Source organism: Diorhabda sublineata, chromosome 1 (genome assembly GCF_026230105.1).
Source record: "Diorhabda sublineata isolate icDioSubl1.1 chromosome 1, icDioSubl1.1, whole genome shotgun sequence".
Classification (NCBI taxonomy): Eukaryota; Metazoa; Arthropoda; class Insecta; order Coleoptera; family Chrysomelidae; genus Diorhabda; species Diorhabda sublineata.
In genome coordinates, this window is record NC_079474.1 from 12,075,486 (window position 1) to 12,100,164 (window position 24,679).

At 31.6% G+C, this 24,679-nt stretch overlaps 2 protein-coding genes across 2 annotated transcripts in view; both read right to left on the reverse strand.

The window, feature by feature from the left end:
* The window catches only part of LOC130444401 (dynein beta chain, ciliary), a 75,424-nt gene that overhangs the window by 22,244 nt on the left and 28,501 nt on the right, over nt 1–24,679 (reverse strand). The window contains exons 18-29 of the mRNA XM_056779515.1: nt 23,328–23,605; nt 23,138–23,272; nt 22,821–23,083; nt 22,547–22,748; nt 22,267–22,491; nt 22,003–22,213; nt 20,374–20,650; nt 13,567–13,849; nt 13,332–13,505; nt 8,471–8,841; nt 4,386–4,734; nt 4,171–4,332 (exon numbers count right to left, since the gene is read on the reverse strand). Of these exons, the coding sequence (XP_056635493.1) occupies nt 4,171–4,332; nt 4,386–4,734; nt 8,471–8,841; nt 13,332–13,505; nt 13,567–13,849; nt 20,374–20,650; nt 22,003–22,213; nt 22,267–22,491; nt 22,547–22,748; nt 22,821–23,083; nt 23,138–23,272; nt 23,328–23,605 (2,930 nt within the window). The remainder of the gene's footprint in view (nt 1–4,170; nt 4,333–4,385; nt 4,735–8,470; nt 8,842–13,331; nt 13,506–13,566; nt 13,850–20,373; nt 20,651–22,002; nt 22,214–22,266; nt 22,492–22,546; nt 22,749–22,820; nt 23,084–23,137; nt 23,273–23,327; nt 23,606–24,679) is intronic.
* Nucleotides 17,196–18,617, reverse strand: LOC130444405 (dynein regulatory complex subunit 4). The gene is made up of 2 exons (XM_056779528.1): nt 17,597–18,617; nt 17,196–17,545 (listed from the first exon to the last, which is right to left on the reverse strand). The coding sequence occupies exons 1-2, from the start codon at nt 18,600–18,602 to the stop codon at nt 17,196–17,198; spliced, it is 1,356 nt and encodes a 451-aa protein (XP_056635506.1). The 5' UTR covers nt 18,603–18,617.

Consider the following 24,679-nt stretch of genomic DNA (forward strand, 5'->3'; position numbering starts at 1 on the left):
AATTATTGAAGGTGTAATTTCACTTTGAACGTCAGTAGTTAGAGAAAAGATTTTTCTAAACAATGCGTTAAATTCAGTTTTCTAAACCAGATGCTTATAGACAATATATAGGGCGAAAGCTGATGTTAAAATTTATTGAAAACTGTTTTGACATGCTCTCGTATAAAGTCAATTATATCTGAAATTATTGAAGGTGTAATTTCCCTTTGGACGTCAGTATTTAGAGAAAATATTTTTCTAAACAATATGTTAAATTCATTTTTCGTGACCAAATGTTTGTAAAAAATATATAGGGTGAAAGCTGAAGTTAAAATTTATTGACAACATCTTGACATGTTCTCGTATAAAGTCAATTATTTCTGAAATTATTGAAGGTGTAATTTCACTTTGGACGTCAGTAGAGAAAGAAAAGATTTTTATGAATAATGCGTCAAATTCAGTTTTCTAAACCAAATGCTTATAGACAATATATAGGGTGAAAGCTGATGTTAAAATTTATTGAATACTGTTTTGACATGCTCTCGTATAAAGTTAATTATTTCTGAAATTATTGAAGATGTAATTTTATTTCGAACGTCAGTAGATAGAGAAAAGATTTTTATAAACAATGCGTGAAATTCAGTTTTTGTATCCAAATCTTTGTAGAAAATATATAGGGTGAAAGCTGAAGTTAAAATTTATTGACAACATCTTGACATGCTCTCGTATAAAGTCAATTATTTCTCAAATTATTGAAGGTGTAATTCCATTTTGGACGTCAGTAGAGAAAGAAAAGATTTTTATGAACAATGCGTCAAATTCAGTTTTCTAAACCAAATGCTTATAGACAATATATAGGGTGAAAGCTGATGTTAAAATTTATTGAAAACTGTTTTGACATGCTCTCGTATAAAGTCAATTATATCTGAAATTATTGAAGGTGTAATTTCCCATTGGACGTCAGTAGTTAGAGAAAAGATTTTTCTAAACAATGGGTTAAATTCATTTTTCTAAACCAGATGCTTATAGACAATATATAGGGCGAAAGCTGATGTTAAAATTTATTGAAAACTGTTTTGACATGCTCTCGTATAAAGTCAATTATATCTGAAACTATTGAAGGTGTAATTTCCCTTTGGACGTCAGTATTTAGAGAAAAGATTTTTCTAAACAATATGTTAAATTCATTTTTCGTGACCAAATGTTTGTAAAAAATATATAGGGTGAAAGCTGAAGTTAAAATTTATTGACAACATCTTGCTCTCGTATAAAGTCAATTATTTCTGAAATTATTGAAGGTGTAATTTCACTTTGGACGTCAGTAGAGAAAGAAAAGATTTTTATGAACAATGCGTCAAATTCAGTTTTCTAAACCAAATGCTTATAGACAATATATAGGGTGAAAGCTGATGTTAAAATTTATTGAATACTGTTTTGACATGCTCTCGTATAAAGTTAATTATTTCTGAAATTATTGAAGATGTAATTTTATTTCGAACGTCAGTAGATAGAGAAAAGATTTTTATAAACAATGCGTGAAATTCAGTTTTTGTATCCAAATCTTTGTAGAAAATATATAGGGTGAAAGCTGAAGTTAAAATTTATTGACAACATCTTGACATGCTCTCGTATAAAGTCAATTATTTCTCAAATTATTGAAGGTGTAATTCCATTTTGGACGTCAGTAGAGAAAGAAAAGATTTTTATGAACAATGCGTCAAATTCAGTTTTCTAAACCAAATGCTTATAGACAATATATAGGGTGAAAGCTGATGTTAAAATTTATTGAAAACTGTTTTGACATGCTCTCGTATAAAGTCAATTATATCTGAAATTATTGAAGGTGTAATTTCCCATTGGACGTCAGTAGTTAGAGAAAAGATTTTTCTAAACAATGGGTTAAATTCATTTTTCTAAACCAGATGCTTATAGACAATATATAGGGCGAAAGCTGATGTTAAAATTTATTGAAAACTGTTTTGACATGCTCTCGTATAAAGTCAATTATATCTGAAACTATTGAAGGTGTAATTTCCCTTTGGACGTCAGTATTTAGAGAAAAGATTTTTCTAAACAATATGTTAAATTCATTTTTCGTGACCAAATGTTTGTAAAAAATATATAGGGTGAAAGCTGAAGTTAAAATTTATTGACAACATCTTGCTCTCGTATAAAGTCAATTATTTCTGAAATTATTGAAGGTGTAATTTCACTTTGGACGTCAGTAGAGAAAGAAAAGATTTTTATGAACAATGCGTCAAATTCAGTTTTCTAAACCAAATGCTTATAGACAATATATAAGGTGAAAGCTGATGTTAAAATTTATTGAAAACTGTTTTGACATGCTCTCGTATAAAGTCAATTATATCTGAAATTATTGAAGGTGTAATTTCCCATTGGACGTCAGTAGTTAGAGAAAAGAATTTTCTAAACAATGGGTTAAATTCATTTTTCTAAACCAGATGCTTATAGACAATATATAGGGCGAAAGCTGATGTTAAAATTTATTGAAAACTGTTTTGACATGCTCTCGTATAAAGTCAATTATATCTGAAACTATTGAAGGTGTAATTTCCCTTTGGACGTCAGTATTTAGAGAAAAGATTTTTCTAAATAATATGTTAAATTCATTTTTCGTGACCAAATGTTTGTAAAAAATATATAGGGTGAAAGCTGAAGTTAAAATTTATTGACAACATCTTGACATGCTCTCGTATAAAGTCAATTATTTCTGAAATTATTGAAGGTGTAATTCCATTTTGGACGTCAGTAGAGAAAGAAAAGATTTTTATGAACAATGCGTCAAATTCAGTTTTCTAAGCCAAATGCTTATAGACAATATATAGGGTGAAAGCTGATGTTAAAATTTATTGAAAACTGTTTTGACATGCTCTCGTATAAAGTCAATTATATCTGAAATTATTGAAGGTGTAATTTCCCATTGGACGTCAGTAGTTAGAGAAAAGAATTTTCTAAACAATGGGTTAAATTCATTTTTCTAAACCAGATGCTTATAGACAATATATAGGGCGAAAGCTGATGTTAAAATTTATTGAAAACTGTTTTGACATGCTCTCGTATAAAGTCAATTATATCTGAAATTATTGAAGGTGTAATTTCCCTTTGGACGTCAGTATTTAGAGAAAAGATTTTTCTAAATAATATGTTAAATTCATTTTTCGTGACCAAATGTTTGTAAAAAATATATAGGGTGAAAGCTGATGTTAAAATTTATTGACAACATCTTGACATGTTCTCGTATAAAGTCAATTATTTCTGAAATTATTGAAGATGTAATTTTATTTCGAACGTCAGTAGATGGAGAAAAGATTTTTATAAACAATGCGTGAAATTCAGTTTTTGTATCCAAATGCTAGTAGAAAATATAGAGGGTGAAAGCTGAAGTTAAAATTTATTTAAAACATTTTGACATGCACTCGTATAAAATAAACTAATTTCTAAACTATTAAAGATGTAGCTTTATTTTTTTTGGTTTTCGTTAAATAAAGAATGTATAATTATCATGCACTAATTTTTCTTTTATAAGTTTTGGATTTGTGGAAAATATACAGGGCGAAAAGTAGAAATTTTTGTTGTAAGTTTTGATAAAAAAATGTATGTTCATCAAATGAAAATAAGGAAAACTATGAAAATAGAAAGAGAAGTATTCATACTTATATTTAAAAAATAACCTAAACTCAACTTATGATACAAAGAAAATTGTAAGACTTTTCAAATCTCCAAGACGAAAATCTAAAAATTGTTGAAAACATTTTGACATGCTCTCGTATAAATTCAATTATCTCTGAAATTATTGAAGATGCAGCTTCATTTTTCACGTTTGCAGATAGAGAAAGGATTTTTATAGATAATGAACTAAATTTGTTTTTTTTTATCAAATATTTGTAGAATATATATAGGGTGGAAGCTAAAGTTGAAATTTATTGAAAACATATTGACATGTTCTCGTTTAAATTTAATTATTTTTGAAATTTTTGAAGCTGTAGGTTTAATTTTCACGTCAGTAGATAGAGGAAAAATGTATGTATATAATACACTAAATTTGATTTTTTCTATTATTAATATGTAGGAAATATACAGGGTGAAAGTTGAAGTAGCAATTTGATACGAAAACTATCGATTAAAAATACAGAAAAATATGTAAATCAAAAGTTCTAATAACCAAATTACCTCGTAGTTTTTTTTGAGTACGTCTAACTGTAATTTTGAGAAAGCGTCAATATCTTTTTCTTCAGTAAGTTTATCACCATATACCCTATGGCATTCGTGCAACCAAAGACGAACCAAATCTGTCGGTAGATTCAAACATTCATTCGTACTAAAAAGCAAACCCTAAAAATAGAATATTCAGACGAAAGTAGATCAATCTACCAAATCTCCAATACCTGAAAAACATTCGAAATATCTCTCAAATTGAAAATATAATGGAATTTCACAGCAGTAGGTAGAAATATTTGAGAAACTTTATGATGCAAAATTATAGTCGCCGCGACGACGTTGTCGGCCATTTTTATAATCGAAGGTAAAAATTTTAGCTCGGAATTACCGAAATGCTGACTGAGTATCGTTTTGTAGATCGTAGTTAATGCTTCTGCGCCAGGAAAAGATATGGCAAACACGCAAAAATGCCGCTGCAGTCTTGGGTTCACAGTGAAACTACCAGCAGTCGGATTCATACACGATACGTATTGACAATTGTGGATTTCTTTAAGAGTCAAACGGTTCCTGTCGTACCTACAAATCATAAACGATCTTTCTCATAACACCCAAAATCTTCAACGTTTTAGCGTACGGGTTATACGTCATTTATTTCTATTGTTTTTATATCTAAAATTAAGAATTAGAACAAAAAATTTGTTTTTATTAGTTCGTACTTTTCAGTTCTATGATTTCCAAAACTGTTCAAATATTTGAAAGCTTCAGACACATGATTAAGAGCCTTTACAAATTGTTTAATAAGACCCAATTTCGTAAATATGCACCGAAGCTGTCGGAAGGCGTATGTATACAATTTCTTCGAAATATTCCTGCCAGACAGTCTGCGATAAGCAGTGGCGTTCATTTATTTCATAAATAAATAGAAATGGTGTAAACATGGACGAAAGAAGACAATGAAATTACACAGTTTAGTAAGAATAAATACAGGGATGAATTTAATGATAAATATTTAGATATACAAACGCAGCAAGTTATTAGTCACGAATAGTCACGAAAGGGGTGGCTGTGGATCATTCATAGAATCGAAAAACAAGTAAAGAAAAACTGAAATCAGTTGACAAAGCTACTCAATATCTTATACTTATTTTTTTTATTTTTTAGATAACCTTTTTTCCATACAACTTTACATTTTCAAACTTCTACGATTTTTTATTTGTTAATTATAAACTTTTTTTGTCATGAAAATATTATATTACTCTGAATTTTTCACCCCTCTACGATCAATCCTTATTTTTTTATCATGTAAATAAACCCGTGTTGTGAGCTCCCGCTAACAACGGCCATTATCGTACCTGTACATATTGTACTTAACATTTTTTGCAAATAGTTTTAAATCAAAACAGAAACATGAACGTGCTTAATAAATATACGTGTTCTATTATTGTGGAAGATAAGTCAAATAATGAGCAAACGAATACAATATTGAGTCACTGGTTCGAGGACGTAGAGGGTCAGCTGATAAATTTACAAAATGAGGTTTCTACGCCTATAAAATTGTCGGCAACGGTTTTTACAATCTGCAATTGATATTGGAAGAACTACACGTGCGGACCAATGTTTCTGCCGCTTGTTAGAGGCGTCATTTCTACTATCCCCCAGGCATCGATTACAGGATGGTTCAGTATAACCACCTTGCATTTCTGTCAAAAAATACACCATCTTGTATGCCATTTATTTAATTGCAGTTAACAGTGTCGTAATTTTCTTTGAGATGTACGGATAGTGCTAATGGAATCGAAGGAAACTTCTTTCGCCATTCAGATGTATGACATGGAATTCCGATTTCTTCAAATAGATCTTTCACGTCCTGGCGAGCACAGAGGCTATCTTCCTTACTGAAGAAACAAGAAAATTCTTCATGACGTTTTCTTTGACGGGATATTCGAACTCGGCTTTACTTTTTGGAAGATATAGGTCTCTTATTGAGTCATTGAGATCTTGAGAGTTGATGAGGTGTGGTATTTCTGGTTCAGAGTTAAAAACTAATTCAGAATGTACATATACAGATGAACAGATGGCTGCCTTAAGTGAGTGGTTGCTTTTCCAACAAAGGAGGAGCAGGTACAGGATTATCTTCTGTAAAAGGCATTGGATGGTGGGTCAGGATGAGTTTTTATTCTTTGAATCTTTCCTTTTGAGTAGATTCACAATACTAAGTTAATAATCAGTGTAATGATCACTGGGTTCCCTTCAAATTTTCGACACTGCAAACAAAACGAGTCAGCATCTCGTTTACAATTTCTTGTAGCCATTTTTCACAGATTGATACAGTGAAAAATGGTATGGAAGTCGTACACAACGAGCGATGCAAGAAACACTGATCACACGTCCTCTAAACTACTTTCCTGTCTAAATCAACATCGCGCGAAAACGACATTGAGTGGGCACAAAAATCAAATATTGTTGTAAAACTCATGAGCAAAAAACATTTGCTGACCCTGCTAACTATCTTTAAAATAACTTTTCGTGAGATACTGAAAGGAGCAAGTATGTGTCTATAACTTAATTCGTGCGGTTTGATAAGAGATGGCGTAACTCCATTCATTTGAAGCGTTAACAAAAATAGCTTTTTTTTCACTCAAATATGTCGAAAAATGCTGCCGAAAGTCATCGTATTTTGGTGGAAGTTTATGGTGAATATGCTGTAGCTGAGCGAACGTACCAAAAGTGGTTTGCACGATTTAAAAGTTGTGATTTTGGCTTGTAAAACGATGAACGTCCTGGACAGCCAAAAAAGTTTGAAGATGAAGAACTGGAAGCATTACTCGATGGAGATTGTTGCCAAACACAAGAAGAGCTCGCAGAATCTTTGGGTGTCACTCAAGCAGCTATTTCCAAACGTTTAAAAGCAGCTGGATAAATTCAAAAGCAAAGAAATTGGGTTCCACATGATCTAAAGCCGAGATACGGTTTTGCATGTCCGAAATGCTGCTGGAACGCCACAGAAGGAAGTCATTTTTGCATCGGGTTGTTACTGGTGATGAAAAATGTATCCATTATAACAACCCCAAGCACAAAAATCATATGTGAAATCCGGCCAAGCAGCCAATTCAACGGCAAAGCCGAATATCCATGACGCGAAGATAATGCTCTCTATTTGGTAGGATCAGAAGGTTGTGCTGTATTATGAGCTGCTAAATCCGGGTAAAACCATGAATGGAGAACGCTATCGAACACAATTAATGCATTTAAAGATAGCAGTTGCCGGAAAACGCCCGGAATATGCGACAAGACACGAGGCAATAATTTTCCATCATGACAACGCTTAGCCCCTCGTTGCTATTGAAGTTAAGAACTATTTGGAAAATAGGATGGGAAGTTTTACCTCACCCGCCTTATAGCCCAGATCTTGACCCTTCTGACTACCATTTGTTGCGGTCGATTTGGAACGCCTTCACTGGAATACGGTTCACATCAGAGCAAGATATCAAAAATTGGATTGATTCATTCTTGGTTGGCAAGTCGGCGCAGTTCTTTTGGGATGGGATCCAAAAATTGCCAAAAAGATGGGAAAAGGTCATAACTTCAGATGGGAAATACTATTGTACATATTTTGCTTAAATAAACTTTCAAATTTTGAAAAAAAACTGTACGAATCAAATTATAGACTCCAATAAAATGAGACTTGAAGAACTCTATTAGCTGGATAACATCTTTTCACAATGATTGAGGCTGTGATAAGAAGTTGAAGAATTAGGTAGCTTGGCCTTGTAACAAGAAAGAATGAAAAGACAACAATAAGAAGATTGTGGAGAGGCCAACCATAAGAGAAGCGCCCACTGGGAAGAAAGAGAGCAAGATGGAATGACCAAGAGGGTGAAGATGCAAGGAAACTCGGTGGAGAAGTGAGGATAGAAAATTATGGAAGCAACTTGTGAGCGAGGCCAAAAATTAACTCGAATTTGAGCAACCCCGGTTATAGTAGTATCACATGTCAAAATTTTAGACAATAATCTTTTTGATACAATAGTTTTAATACTCATAAATTCTCTATTAACATTTGAACCGATTTAAACGCTTCTTCAGGTGCAGAAAATCAATTCGATGTTTTGACTGTTCAAAAACTGTTGTAAGATATCGCATGGATGATTCATCTTCTCCGATTGGTTCGTACGTCGTACAACATTGTTGCCATATCGCAAAACTTAAGTAACAGCTCTCATAATTAAAAAAAAAACCGAAAAAAAGTTACGTAAAAACCATCGTACCTAAGAAATGTTCAAAACAAAATTTGTTTAAGAATATTTCTTACCAATGTCTGTAATCTAAATGTTGTCTGATCAACGTATGGGGTTGAACGGTACCATAAGTATCTACTTCGGGCATATTCATGTCGTCTATGAAATAAATCATGGTTTTACTACCAGGCGGTCCGTAATTTCTACCTGCTTTCTTTTCTAAAGGTTTTTCTAATATTTTCTGCAGCATTTCGGACGTGGTATAAAAATTGAAAGGTATATTGGTGACGGCGTAATTTTCGGATAAAGAAGTTAATTTTTCGTTTACCAAAACTGTTTTACCACAACCGGCGTTTCCTACTAACATAACTGGAGTTTTTTGCTTCATTAATAGATCTAGGAAGTACCTCACTCGGATTGATTCGGCTGTGTGTACCAATACTGCCTAAATCGAAACAACATACACGTTATTTATAAAATATACACTGAAAGGTTGTTTTCTATCTATTTATACCCAAGACAAAGGCTTTGTCAATAAGTAAAGACCCATTACGCTGCAGATCATCAAGCAACAGAAGTATTTACAAGCCAACAAGGCGAAACAAAGTTTGGCGAAACAAATTCCTCAATAGTTGCAGTAACCAATAGGACAGAAAACGCAGTTCCGACATTAGACCAGATAACAGATGTAGGTAGATGGTACAGAGGAAAAGACGACAGTGGAGGCACACGCAGACAGAATGAGGAAGGATCAACTGGCCAAAAAAGCATTCGAAGAGAAGCCAACCACCAGAAGATAAACAGGCAGACCTCCAAAGAGATCGATGGTGAAAAGAATGCTGAGCAAGCCCTAAAATAAGTGAAAGAAGAAGAAGAAGGAGACTTTTTTTAAGTGAGAAGTCCAGGTAACCATTTCGATAATTTTCTCACTTGAACTTTTCGAAATTTTTTTGTCATATTCCCTCACCAAGTTCCAAATCAGACTTTTATCAACAAGAAATCCGCCGTTCAGTTTTGCGGTAGGCTAGAAGTCATATAGGACATAATGTTATACAAGGAAGATCGTAAAATGTTTAGAAAATGTGTGAAAAGTTTAGTAATCGTAATATTTGGTATCTGGGTGCCACAGTAGACTTTTCTCAACAAGGAACCCGCCTTTATCACCCAAAAGCCCGTAGCCATTGATGCCTATTAAGTATCCTTTTGAATAACAGTCTTCTAGGGTCTATTTTTTTCATTATTATATCGTTTCTAACCGTTAGATCTAACGCAATTTAGTTTCGCGCTAATCTAACAAGCAAGTAGGATATTATAATATACGAGAAAGACAGTAAAATGTTTAGAAACTGTGTAGAAAGTTTGGTAATCGTAAATAGTGCCTCCCAAAGTGGATAATGTCAAATAATCTAGCAGTAACTGTCATTTTTGCTCTATGAGTGCTACAGTAGACTTTTCTGAACAAAAAACTCACCATTTTTATGCAAAAACCGTAACAATTACTGACTTTTTGTATGGTTATTGCAAGCTTACAACATTCAAGTTTCCTCTTGAATAACAGTTTTCTAGGGACTGTTCTTTTCATTTTATACCTTTTGTAAACGTTAGATCTAACGCAATTCTGTTTCGCGGTAATCTAACGGGCATGTAGGACATGATAATATACGAAAAAGACAGTAAAATGTTCAGAAACTGTGTGGAAAATTTAGTAATCGTAAATAGTTTCTTCCAAAGTGGATAGTATCAAACAAACTCGCAGCAACTGTCATATATATTCTACTAGTAGTAGAGTAGACTTTTCTGAACAAAAAACTCACCATTTTTACGCAAAAACCGTAACAATTACTGACTTTTTGTATGGTTATTGCCAGCTTACAACATTCAAGTTTCCTCTTGAATAACAGTCTTCTAGGGTCTATTTTTTTCATTGTTATACCTTTTGTAAACGTTAGATCTAACGCAGTTTTGTTTCGCGGTAATCTAACGGGCATGTAGGACATAATAATATACGAAAAAGACAGTAAAATGTTTAGAAACTGTGTAGAAAGTTTGGTAATCGTAAATAGTGCCTCCCAAAGTGGATAATGTCAAATAATCTAGCAGTAACTGTCATTTTTGCTCTATGAGTGCTACAGTAGACTTTTCTGAACAAAAAACTCACCATTTTTATGCAAAAACCGTAACAATTACTGACTTTTTGTATGGTTATTGCCAGCTTACAACATTCAAGTTTCCTCTTGAATAACAGTCTTCTAGGGTCTATTTTTTTCATTGTTATACCTTTTGTAAACGTTAGATCTAACGCAGTTTTGTTTCGCGCTAATCTAACAAGCAAGTAGGATATTATAATATACGAGAAAGACAGTAAAATGTTTAGAAACTGTGTAGAAAGTTTGGTAATCGTAAATAGTGCCTCCCAAAGTGGATAATGTCAAATAATCTAGCAGTAACTGTCATTTTTGCTCTATGAGTGCTACAGTAGACTTTTCTGAACAAAAAACTCACCATTTTTATGCAAAAACCGTAACAATTACTGACTTTTTGTATGGTTATTGCCAGCTTACAACATTCAAGTTTCCTCTTGAATAACAGTCTTCTAGGGTCTATTTTTTTCATTGTTATACCTTTTGTAAACGTTAGATCTAACGCAGTTTTGTTTCGCGGTAATCTAACGGGCATGTAGGACATAATAATATACGAAAAAGACAGTAAAATGTTTAGAAACTGTGTAGAAAGTTTGGTAATCGTAAATAGTGCCTCCCAAAGTGGATAATGTCAAATAATCTAGCAGTAACTGTCATTTTTGCTCTATGAGTGCTACAATAGACTTTTCTGAACAAAAAACTCACCATTTTTATGTAAAAACCGTAACAATTACTGACTTTTTGTATGGTTATTGCCAGCTTACAACATTCAAGTTTCCTCTTGAATAACAGTCTTCTAGGGACTGTTCTTTTCATTGTTATACCTTTTGTAAACGTTAAATCTAACGCAGTTTTGTTTCGCGGTAATCTAACGGGCATGTAGGACATGATAATATACGAAAAAGACAGTAAAATGTTCAGAAACTGTGTGGAAAATTTAGTAATCGTAAATAGTTTCTTCCAAAGTGGATAGTATCAAACAAACTCGCAGCAACTGTCATATATGTTCTACTAGTACTAGAGTAGACTTTTCTGAACAAAAAACTCACCATTTTTACGCAAAAACCGTAACAATTACTGACTTTTTGTATGGTTATTGCCAGCTTACAACATTCAAGTTTCCTCTTGAATAACAGTCTTCTAGGGTCTATTTTTTTCATTGTTATACCTTTTGTAAACGTTAGATCTAACGCAGTTTTGTTTCGCGGTAATCTAACGGGCATGTAGGACATAATAATATACGAAAAAGACAGTAAAATGTTTAGAAACTGTGTAGAAAGTTTGGTAATCGTAAATAGTGCCTCCCAAAGTGGATAATGTCAAATAATCTAGCAGTAACTGTCATTTTTGCTCTATGAGTGCTACAATAGACTTTTCTGAACAAAAAACTCACCATTTTTATGTAAAAACCGTAACAATTACTGACTTTTTGTATGGTTATTGCCAGCTTACAACATTCAAGTTTCCTCTTGAATAACAGTCTTCTAGGGACTGTTCTTTTCATTGTTATACCTTTTGTAAACGTTAAATCTAACGCAGTTTTGTTTCGCGGTAATCTAACGGGCATGTAGGACATGATAATATACGAAAAAGACAGTAAAATGTTCAGAAACTGTGTGGAAAATTTAGTAATCGTAAATAGTTTCTTCCAAAGTGGATAGTATCAAACAAACTCGCAGCAACTGTCATATATGTTCTACTAGTACTAGAGTAGACTTTTCTGAACAAAAAACTCACCATTTTTACGCAAAAACCGTAACAATTACTGACTTTTTGTATGGTTATTGCCAGCTTACAACATTCAAGTTTCCTCTTGAATAACAGTCTTCTAGGGTCTATTTTTTTCATTGTTATACCTTTTGTAAACGTTAGATCTAACGCAGTTTTGTTTCGCGCTAATCTAACAAGCAAGTAGGATATTATAATATACGAGAAAGACAGTAAAATGTTTAGAAACTGTGTAGAAAGTTTGGTAATCGTAAATAGTGCCTCCCAAAGTGGATAATGTCAAATAATCTAGCAGTAACTGTCATTTTTGCTCTATGAGTGCTACAGTAGACTTTTCTGAACAAAAAACTCACCATTTTTATGCAAAAACCGTAACAATTACTGACTTTTTGTATGGTTATTGCCAGCTTACAACATTCAAGTTTCCTCTTGAATAACAGTCTTCTAGGGTCTATTTTTTTCATTGTTATACCTTTTGTAAACGTTAGATCTAACGCAGTTTTGTTTCGCGGTAATCTAACGGGCATGTAGGACATGATAATATACAATAAGACAGTAAAATGTTCAGAAACTGTGTGGAAAGTTTGGTAATCGTAAATAGTTTCTTCCAAAGTGGATAGTATCAAACAAACTCGCAGCAACTGTCATATATGTTCTACTAGTACTAGAGTAGACTTTTCTGAACAAAAAACTCACCATTTTTACGCAAAAACCGTAACAATTACTGACTTTTTGTATGGTTATTGCCAGCTTACAACATTCAAGTTTCCTCTTGAATAACAGTCTTCTAGGGACTGTTCTTTTCATTGTTATACCTTTTGTAAACGTTAAATCTAACGCAGTTTTGTTTCGCGGTAATCTAACGGGCATGTATGTCATGATAATATACGAAAAAGACAGTAAAATGTTTAGAAACTGTGTGGAAAGTTCACTAATCGTAAATAGTGCCACAGTAGACTTTTCTGAACTAGGAACCTTGACATATTGGGACTATATATATGGGATACTACTTTCAGAAATAAAAAGAATATTCCTAGTTGTATGAAATTTCTCTATCCGAATTTACCTGTAAGGGTACATCTGAGTCTAATTCAAATTTTCCCAAGCTTTCCGTCCAAGGGACGAACTGCTTCGTTTCGTGGTCTAAATAATAATCAAATATAGTGCCACCTGTCGGGAATTTCACTGTTTTAAACTCGTTTAACCACCATTTCGTGAACTCCACTCTATAATCGGTTGCCTGGAATGAAATGTAAAACAGTTTTACATCCAATATTGTTGGTTGTATTTATTATTTTTACCTGCTCTTGAAACATCGCCGATCCGAAAGCCCAAACGCAACAAAAAACGAAATAGAGCTCATACCATTCTTTGGGACAATCTGTTGGAGTATTTTGTGGAGTTAGGGTGCAGTCTAGTAGGTGACACAGCATCGAAAGGTGGGAAGTTTCTACTATGGGAATGATTTTTTTGAATCTAGTTTTGACGTTTTCCAAACAAGCTGGGATATATTTGTCGAATAACATTATTAGATTCGATTTTTCCGCTGGAATTTCTCGCGTTTCTATCCAGCTTGTTACGTAACTGAAATGTCGAAAGAACAAACCTCGAAACAACTAGTTTACTATTCAGAATATAATAACAATATTGAATTTATTATGATCACTCATTTTTTTCACGTACCAGCAAAATATGGCAACAGCGCGTTCAATTAAGAAGGTTTGCATCAAGTTTTCGGTGGAAAATTATTTGAATCGTAATGTGAGCCGCACCAAATGCGTTTTAAGAAAAAGTTTCATGAAAATGGTAGAAAATAAAAAAATTGATTTGTTGTGAAAAACCGCAGAAAATCAAGGAAAACTGTTTTTTCTTATTAAATATTCAATTCACTAATGAATCAAGGTAATATTTGAATGTTTTCCCTCACGATTTCCACTAACCAACAAGCATGAATGCTAAATTTGTATTTTGTTAAATATAAATGAAAAATACAAAAAAAATCGAAGAAAATCGCGTTTATCCAATAATTTCCAAACTTTTCCTTCAGAAATTCACCAAAACATAAACCGCATAATTGTTTTGTTGTAAAAAAATATTTTCTGTAAAAACAAAAGAAAATCGATAGAAATCCGGTTTTTCTGATTCAATTTTTAAGCTAAATAATATAATTTTTGAACTTTTTCATAATTCCCCATGAATATTAGTTTAAGTTGTATAATTCATCTGATAGTGATCAAGAAAAATCATTTTATATAGACAATTTGGAAGAAAATCAGAATAAATAAATTTTTCTTGTGTTTTCGATTAAATTAAAAATAAATTTTTTCCTTCATAACATTTCTTAAACACCCAGTATATACCGTAAGTTTTGTCTGCTCAACTAAAATAAGTTCATTTTATTTGAAATAAAAAGGAAATCCCGGAAAAGCCATAATTTATTCATGAATTAAATGGAAAATGATTGTAATTTGTATATTTTTTCTGTGTAATTTTCCTCAAATGCTCAGCATAAATCATAATATTTGTCTGTTGTATAAAAGAAAAGTTTTTTCATACAAAACATAAGGAAAATAGGGATTTTTTGTTATAATTTTCAATAAAATGAATAATTATTCTAATTGTCGGATTTTTTTATTTATAATTTCTCTGAAACACCCTGTATAAATAGCAAACAATTCATGCTAAACAAAGAAAAAATTATTTGCTATAAAAAACAGGCAAAATCGAAGGAAAGTCAAGGAAATTTACGAATTTTTCTTTCATAACTTCCCTCAAACACCCCGTATAATTCAAGAAATGTTTCTGCAACACAAAGATAAATTTTTTTGATATGAGAAAGTAAAAAAAGTTGGGGAAAAGCCGTGTTTCATAATTTATTTATTGAAGTAAATAGAAAATCATTGTAATTTGTTCATTTTTTCTGTGTAATTTTCCTCAATTTTCCCAGTATAAAACATAAAATTTGTCGGTTGTATTAAATAAAATCCCTTTCATACAAAAAAAAATGAGGAAAATCAAGTTTTTTGATATAATTTTCTATAAAATAAAAATTTATTATAATTGTCCGATTTTTTATCTATAATTTCTCCCAAACATCCTGTATAAATAGCAAAATTTCGAATTAAATGGAAAATCATTGTAATTTATCTATTCTTTCTGTCTAATTTTCCTCAAACACCCACTATAAAATTAAACATAAAATTTGTCGGTTGTATAAAAAAAAATGAGGAAAATCGAGTTTTTTTGATATAATTTCCAAAAAAATTGAAAATTATTTCAATTATGAGAGTTTTTCTCTATAATTTCTCTAAAGCACCCTGTATAAACCAGTAAACTTTAGTGCTAAGTAAAGAAAAATTTATTTGGTATGAAAAGCAGGAGAAATCGAGAAAAAATCACGAAAACTTAAGAATTTTTCTTTCATAATTTCCTTCTAACACCCTGTATACATTACAATATTTACCTGTTGTATAAAATAAAAGTTCTTTCATACAAAAAAAATGAGGAAAATCGAGTTTTTTTAATATAATTTTCAAGAAAATGAAAAATAATTTAAATTGACGAGTTTTTTATTTATAATTTCCCTGACACACTCTGTATAAACCAGCAAACTTCTGTGCTAAACAAAGAAAAATTTATTTGATATTAAAAACTGAAAGAAAATGAGGAAAAGTCATGTTTCATAATTTATATATTGAATTAAAAAGAAAATCATCGTAATTTGTGTATTTTTTCTTTCTAATTTTCCTCAAACATCCAGTATAAATCATAAAATTTGTCGGTTGTTTAAAATAAAATTTCTTCCATACAAAAAAATGAGGAAAATCGAGTTTTTTAATATAATTTTCAATGAAATGAAAAACTGTTTTAATTATCAGATTTTTTTTATTTATAATTTCCCTAAAACACCCTGTATAAACCGACAAACTGTTGTGCTAAACAAAGATAAATTTATTTGATATGAAAAACAGAAAAATCGAGGAAAAATAACAGAAACTTACGAATTTGTCTTTCATAATTTCCCCCAAACAACTTTGAAATTTCTCTGCAGAACAAAGATGAATTTATTTGGTGTGAAAAACTAAAAGAAGTAGAGGAAAAGCCTTGTTTCATAATATATTTATTGAATTAAATGGAAAATCATCGTGATTTGTATATTTTCTCCCTCTAATTTCACTCAAACACCCAGTATAAATAATAAAATTTGTCGATTTTATAAAATAAAATTTCTTCCATACAAAAAAATGAGGAAAATCGAGTTTTTTTGATATAAATTTCAATAAAATAAAAAATAATTTCAATTATTGGATTTTTTTATTTATAATTTTCCCAAAACAACTTGTAGAAGAAGTTGAGGAAAAGCCATGTTTCATAATTTATTTATCGAATCAAATGAAAAATCATCGTAATTTGTGTATTTTTTCTTTCTAATTTTTCTCAAACACCCAGTATAAATCATAAAATTTGTCGGTTGTATAAAATAAAATTTCTTCCAAACAAAAAAATGAGGAAAATCGGGTTTTTTTGATATAAATTTCAATAAAATAAAAAATAATTTCAATTATTGGATTTTTTTATTTATAATTTTCTCAAAACACCCTGTATAAACCAGCAAACTCCTGTGCTAAACAAAGAAAAATTCATTTGCTATGTAAAACAGGAAAAATCACGAGTTTTTCTTCTATCAACCTCGAAATTTTCTGCTTAACAAAGATAAATTCAAGTAGTTGAGGAAAAGCGTATATAAGTATACGGAAAAACTCAGTTATTTCCAATATTTTTTCCATAATTTTCTCCAAACACTGCAGAAACTGGAGAATCTATCTGCTGAGCAAAATCAAACAAATCCAAACAAAAAAAACGACTTTTCTCATTGCAAAAACTAATATATTCAAAAAATAATTTAGTTTAATTTCTATACTATACAGAATCATCGATTCGCCGCCACCAATCCAGCCGGTCCTGTCGCCAAACCTCCTTGTCCTTCCGGAATTATCTTCAAAGGAGTAAAACCGAGTTCCTGTTTCGGTATACCGTAAACTTGCAATTTCTCCTCGAACGTCTCCAAAAGATCGTCATGCGCTTTACAAACACGAGCCAACTCATACTGCAAATCCGCAATTTGAGCGTTTTTCTTCGACAAAATCTCCTCCAATTTCTGATTCGATCTCAAAGGAGGCGTTTTAGCGACTGCTTGTAGCTCCGCAATCACTATTTCCCTATGCTCAGCTACCTGACTCAAAGTTTGTATACGTTTATTGAGCAACAAATTCTTAACACCTGAAATATCCGTTATATAACTCCAAATTTAATAAAATAAATATAACTCACTAGTTTTTTGTTGTACTTCCAAAACTGCTTGTACGAATCTGTTATTTAATTCGTCTCGTTCTTTTTCCAGAGTCTCAAATCTCAATTCCAATGCGTCGTACGACCACCTCAAATCCTCCAAACACTTCAATTTCTGCGATAACATCAATTTAGCGTTAGCCAAAGCTTGTTTATCTCTTTCGTAATTCTCCAACTGTCTTTTATATTCTTTAATTTGATCCAATGCTTCTTTTAGAGGATCCGCTAGCCGTTTATTTTCAGCAGTTAAATCTGCTACTTGCTTCGACATTCGTTCATTCTGTTTCCTCAGTATCTCCATTTGGTCTTTCAGGGTGCTGATCAAGGAGAGGTTGTTTAAGGTGATGTCGTTGTAGTAATTCTTCATTTCGTTGAAAGATATCTCGTGGTGTTTCATTAAATTTGATATGTGTTCGTTTTTTCTTTCTTCCACTTCCGATATTTCCATGGCGTGTTTTTCGTTAAGATGCGCTCTCAATTCCGTGTATTTCTTCTCGTATTTCATCTCCATTTCCTTGGCTCTAGTTTCGAATTCGCTCCTCGCTTTACTAACGTCTTCGCTGTTTTGCATTTTCAGAGCTTTAATTTGATCTTGATGGCTCAAATCTTGTTCTCTCATTAGAGCCTTTAAATTCCTCTTATCTTCTAATAATTCTTTTTCTTTTATAGCGTATTCGTCTTGGGCTTGTTTCAGTGCTACTAGAGACTCTGCTTTACATTCGGTTAGATTGTTCTGATGTTCGTATTGGAGGTGTTTCACTTTTTGTTTGTAAAATTTCAATTCCTCCTCGTTCTTTTCTACACCTTCTTCCAAAGCTCTATCTTTGTTTCTTACTTGTGCTCTGGCTTCTTCGAGTTCGTTTCTCGTTATTTCCCAGAAGGTTCGGATTTTATCCCTTTCCATTTGGAAGAAATTCCTCTCTTCTCGTTCTCGATCATTTTCTTCTTTGATCCTTTGGGCGAATGCTTCTAATTGTTCTCGCGTCATGGCGGTCGTGTCGACCCCATCGATAATTTTGGGGCCGGCGCCCTTTTTCGGAGGCATATTTTTTTATTATTTACACAAAAGTCGAAATACTAGTAGAAATATCTATTTAATGACATATTCGTTACCTAGTGACGATATATTCGTTTCTATAGCGAATTGATTTATTTGATCGATATCATATGTTTTGAAGGCATTTTTTTGCGTTCCTTTAGTTTACTTCTATATCATATAATGTTTTCAAGGCATTTTTTCGCGTTCATTTAGTTTATTTCTATATCATATAATGTTTTGAAGGCATTTATTCGCGTTCGTTTAGTTTATTCCATATTATATGATGTTTTGAAGGCATTTATTCGCGTTCGTTTAGTTTACTTTTAAATAATATGATGTTTTGAAGGCATTTTTTCATGTTCATTTAGTTTACTTCTATATCATATAATGTTTTGAAGGCATTTTTTTGCGTTCGTTTAGTTTACTTTTAAATAATATGATGTTTTGAAGGCATTTTTTCATGTTCATTTAGTTTACTTCTATATCATATAATGTTTTGTAGGCATTTTTTTGCGTTCGTTCAGTTTATTCAATATTATATGATGTTTTGAAGGCATTTTTCGCGTCCATTTAATTTATTCGATATCATATGATGTTTTGAAGGTATTTTTTCGCTTTCGTTTAGTTTATTCCATATCATATAATGTTTTGAAGGCATTTATTCGCGTTCGTTTAGTTTATTCAATATCATATGATGTTTTGAAGGCATTTATTCGCGTTCGTTTAGTTTACTTTTAAATAATATGATGTTTTGAAGGCATTTTTTCGCGTTCATTTAGTTTACTTCTATATCATATAATGTTTTGTAGTCATTTTTTTGCGTTCGTTTAGTTTATTCAATATTATATGATGTTTTGAAGGCATTATTTGTGTTCGTTTAGTTTATTTCTAAATAATATGTTGTTTTGAAGGCATTTATTCGCGTTCGTTTAGTTTATTCCATATTATATGATGTTTTGAAGGCATTTATTCGCGTTCGTTTAGTTTACTTTTAAATAATATGATGTTTTGAAGGCATTTTTTCATGTTCATTTAGTTTACTTCTATATCATATAATGTTTTGTAGGCATTTTTTTGCGTTCGTTTAGTTTATTCAATATTATATGATGTTTTGAAGGCATTTTTTCATGTTCATTTAGTTTACTTCTATATCATATAATGTTTTGAAGGCATTTTTTTACGTTCGTTTAGTTTATTCAATATTATATGATGTTTTGAAGGCATTATTTGTGTTCGTTTAGTTTACTTCTAAATCATATGATGTTTTGAAGGCATTTTTCGCGTTCGTTTAGTTTACTTTTAAATAATATGATGTTTTGAAGGCATTTTTTCATGTTCATTTAGTTTACTTCTATATCATATAATGTTTTGAAGGCATTTTTTTGCGTTCGTTTAGTTTACTTTTAAATAATATGATGTTTTGAAGGCATTTTTTCATGTTCATTTAGTTTACTTCTATATCATATAATGTTTTGTAGGCATTTTTTTGCGTTCGTTTAGTTTATTCAATATTATATGATGTTTTGAAGGCATTATTTGTGTTCGTTTAGTTTACTTCTAAATAATATGATGTTTTGAAGACATTTATTCGCGTTCCTTTAGTTTACTTCTAAATCATATGATGTTTTGAAGGCATTTTTTCGCGTCCATTTAATTTATTCGATATCATATGATGTTTTGAAGGCATTTTTTCGCGTTAGTTATGAATTAGTTTACTTACGGGTTCCATCCGAGATCCTGTGGATTTATATACAGGATACCGGCTCGGGAAACTGTAGCAGGAGTAGCTGTTTTCAAGTTGGTTATTTCGAACAATAACCTCATGACTGGGGTTAAAGCTATACGTTCATTACTAGCTAATGTCAATACTTTGTTATCGTCCATTACTGTATTCAGTGATTCGATCCACATGGGATCTATGTCGCCATCGAGGATGATCCATTTTGGATTGTCACCGGGTACATTTGCTTGATCTCTCATTAGTACGGACAGTAAACCTGAAAAATTGATTTTGCGATGTTATTTTCGATCGAAATCGGTTTTTCCGTCCTATAATTATCTAGTTTTAATGACAACAATTGTATACGGAATTAAAAAATGTTTATTTGATATGAAAATTCGAAGGAAATCGTTTTTCTCTTTATAAATTTTCCATAAAATAACAACTACTGTTTCCTGCTTTTGTCTCTTGATAATTTCCCTCAAATGTTTCGAATAAGTTGAAAATTGTGTTAGTTGAAGAGACTAGTATAAATTTCATTTGAAAAATGGAAGGAAATCTTGGAAAATTGTTTTTCTCTATTGAATTTCTAATGAAATGAAAACTATTGTATTTTCTAGCTATTTCGCTTCGTGATTTTCCTCAAACGTTCAATATAAGTTTGGAAATATTTCAGTTGAAGGGAATAATATGAATTTCATTTAAAAAATGGAAGAAAATACTTTAAAAACGTTTTTCTCCACGAAATTCCCAGCTTAATGGAAAGCACTATATTTTCCAGATGTTTTCCCATATGATTTCTCTCAAACGTTTAAAATAAGCTGAAAAATTTTTAGTAGAAAAGAGTAATATGAGTTTCGTTCGAAAAATGGAAGAAAATTTTGGAAAATTGTTTTTCTACTCCCATTTCTATTGAAATAAGAACCACTGTATTTTCTAGCTATTTCGGTTCATGATTTTGCTCAAACGTCTAGAATAAGTTAAAAATTGTGTCAGTTAAAGAGATTAGTATATATTTCGTATGAAAAATGAGAGAAAATCCTGAAAAATTATTTTCCTCCCCTATATTTATAATCCAATAGAAACCATTGTATTTTCCAGATATTTATTTCCATGATTTCCCACACTTGAAGCATATACTTCATATAAAAAACGAGAAAAACATCGAGGAAAACAATTTTTCTCTATAAAGTTTTCATCAAATGAAAAACACTATATTTTCTAGACTCATAATTTTTCTCAAATATCGAATATCATCTAAAATATTTGTTGGCTGGAAAGGATAGTATTTATATGAAAAATGAAAAAAATTATAGGAAAATCAAGAAAAAAATAGTCATTTAGATATAATTTAACGCCCAAAATCGGTTTTTCCTGAATCAATTTATTGCCAAATCACTACAATTTTTGACTCCTTTCTCTTATATTTTCCACGAAACCATGTATAAATCAAATTATTCTGTTATTTTTTTAAAAAAAAACAAAAGATAATTAACGAAAACCAACTTTATATACAGTGACAATTAGAAATTCAAATTGCAACACAACATGTAGCGTCATCTATGAATTTACATCGTTAATTTGACAACGACAATCGAATAATGTCAAATGTCAATGTCAAACACTTACCATCTTTCCATTCTCTCGTAGCAGGATTAATGATCCCAAACAGCTCGTCGTTAGTTACAGCTTTCGGGTTCAAATCATTATAAACCGGTTTCCTTTTCATATTAGCATACGTTTTGAAAAGAGTTTTCCATACTTCAGTTTTCCCAGTACCTGCGTTGCCTACTATGAATACTGAATGCCTAACTTCCAACAGCTCTTCTAATTGCACCACCTTCCAACAACGTTGTCAGATTGTGAGAATTATATAGAGTTGTAGAGACTTACCTTCAATATAAAATTATCTTCTGGTTGTAATTTCAAATCTATAGCAGCTTGTTTGACTGTCCTTTCAAATTCGGCGTCTCTTTTTCTAGGTACTTCCAAAGCAGGGAATAAATCTCCTATCAACCCCATAAAAACCGGGGTGTCGTCCGTTACAATCTTCGGGATATTGAAATCTCGTAATGCTCTCATCAAAACTTCTTCTTCTGGTCTACCAGGATCACCACGCTGAAATAAACCAACGATAACATGAATTTTACGGTTATTAATTTGATATACAAACTTTTAACGAACCAGCTACAACGAGTACTGATTTAATAGCTCTCAAACCCCAATCATAATGATCTTGTTTAGATAATAATTCTTTACAAAGGGTATATAACGTGATGAATTTCCTCGCTAGTATCTTCGCTTCTTGGAAACCTTCGGCAACTAACATAATTTCGCAAATCAGCTCGAAATCTGGTACAACCATAGCACAAGGTCTGGAAACGTTAAATGATCAGATGTAGAAGATACTTAAGATATTTCGGGACAGAAAAAAGATATGTAAATACCTGAAGAGAGCTTTCAAATTTTCAGGTAACTCAGTCCTTCCAGCGTATCCAGGATTCATCGTAATGAATATACCCACAGTTGGTACTAATTGTATGGGATCTCCCATAAAATCGAAGGTCGTTTTTTTATTTTTTATTGCGTCTAAAACTGATTTTACTTGAACTGCGACGACGGAAAGTACCTCAACTGATATTCTGTTGAATTCATCGAAGCAACCCCAAGCTCCAGTTTGAGCTAAACCTTTATAAATATTACCGCATGACTAGAAAAAGGTTTAGTGAGGTTTTAAAGCTAGTTTTTAAAGAAAAAAAATTACCTTATAATCCATTTGTTCAGAACAATTAAACACGTAAACCATTATACCTAAAGCACGCCCTAAGTCTTTGGTAGTTTCTGTTTTTCCAGTACCTGCAGGTCCTGCAGGGCCTCCTCCCATGATTAAATGTAGAGACTGTATAATGGAAGAAAAAATTGGTATAATTATATAAGAGAATATTCGAACTAACCTGGGTTAAAGTGATGTAGCAACGATCCGTTAAAGGGGTAATTACAAGTCTTGGGGTGTTACCTAAATATTCGTAGCTATATCTGAATTGGGCGTCGCATATATTGGCGTAACATTCCTTGGATTTCTCGCACCATCTATGTCGTAATTGAGAAACCCATTGGAAAGCTAAAGCGCTTTCGACTTTAGATTGTATTAATTTTCCCACGACGTCTCTAGAATGTACGTCTATAGTACATATCGTCATGATTTTCTGTCTATCTTGTTTACTCAAGTCTCCTGAATTATTTTAAAACTCTATTAGTACGTTGTAGGACAAAATTTTTAGTGTAAGCTTTCCAAAAGTTTGTAGAATGTACAAGCATCGAGGATACTACGATTTCCGTAGAGCTAATGGATTTGGCTTAATTAGGCCAAAATAAATCGAAAATAAAGAATTAAATTTTTCGATATCTCGCTTCGTTTTCGAGATATCGATACTTAAAGTTATAATTAAACGTTAGTTCAAAATTCGCTTTATTGAACAGATGGCGTTCGATTCTTCGTTTCAAATGAATATTTTATCACTTCAAATTCAATATGAATCTCGTAATTTAATAAATAAAAGATTTTTCATTCAATTTTTATATTAGTTTTGGCGAAGCTCCCCACAAGAAAAAAAAAAAAATAATAATAAAATAAAACTAAAATAATCCTCACGCGATGAAAAATTTTTTTTAGACAATTTTGGCTGTAAAAAATTCACGATTCTTGTACTTTTTACGCTCAAAGTGCACCACGAGAAGGTTAGGTTAGGTTAAGTTAGGTTGAAATATACAAATATTAAATAAAAATAAATTTTTCCAACTTCAAGTATCGATATATCGAAATCGAAGCGAGATATCGATACTTAGTATAAGCGTACATTTTTTATCGCTTTTCAAAAGTTTGTAGAATGTACTAGCATCGGGAACACTACGATTTCCGTAATGCTAGGCTTAATTAGGCCAAAATAAATCGAAAATAGAGAATTAAATTTTTCGATATCTCGCTTCGTTTTCGAGATATCGATACTTAAAGTTATAATTAAACGTTAGTTCAAAATTCGCTTTATTGAACAGATGGCGTTCGATTCTTCGTTTCAAATGAATATTTTATCACTTCAAATTCAATATGAATCTCGTAATTTAATAAATAAAAGATTTTTCATTCAATTTTTATATTAGTTTTGGCGAAGCTCCCCACAAGAAAAAAAAAAATAATAATAAAATAAAACTAAAATAATCCTCACGCGATGAAAAATTTTTTTTAGACAATTTTGGCTGTAAAAAATTCACGATTCTTGTACTTTTTACGCTCAAAGTGCACCACGAG

What these genes read in the sequence shown, in the direction of transcription:
- LOC130444405 (XM_056779528.1), bottom strand. Translation starts at nt 18,602, where the DNA reads ATGACGCGAGAACAATTAGAAGCATTCGCCCAAAGGATCAAAGAAGAA. An exon ending in GGAAGTACAACAAAAAACTA is followed by an intron (nt 17,546 to 17,596) that starts GTGAGTTATATT and finishes CGGATATTTCAG; the next exon opens with GTGTTAAGAATTTGTTGCTC.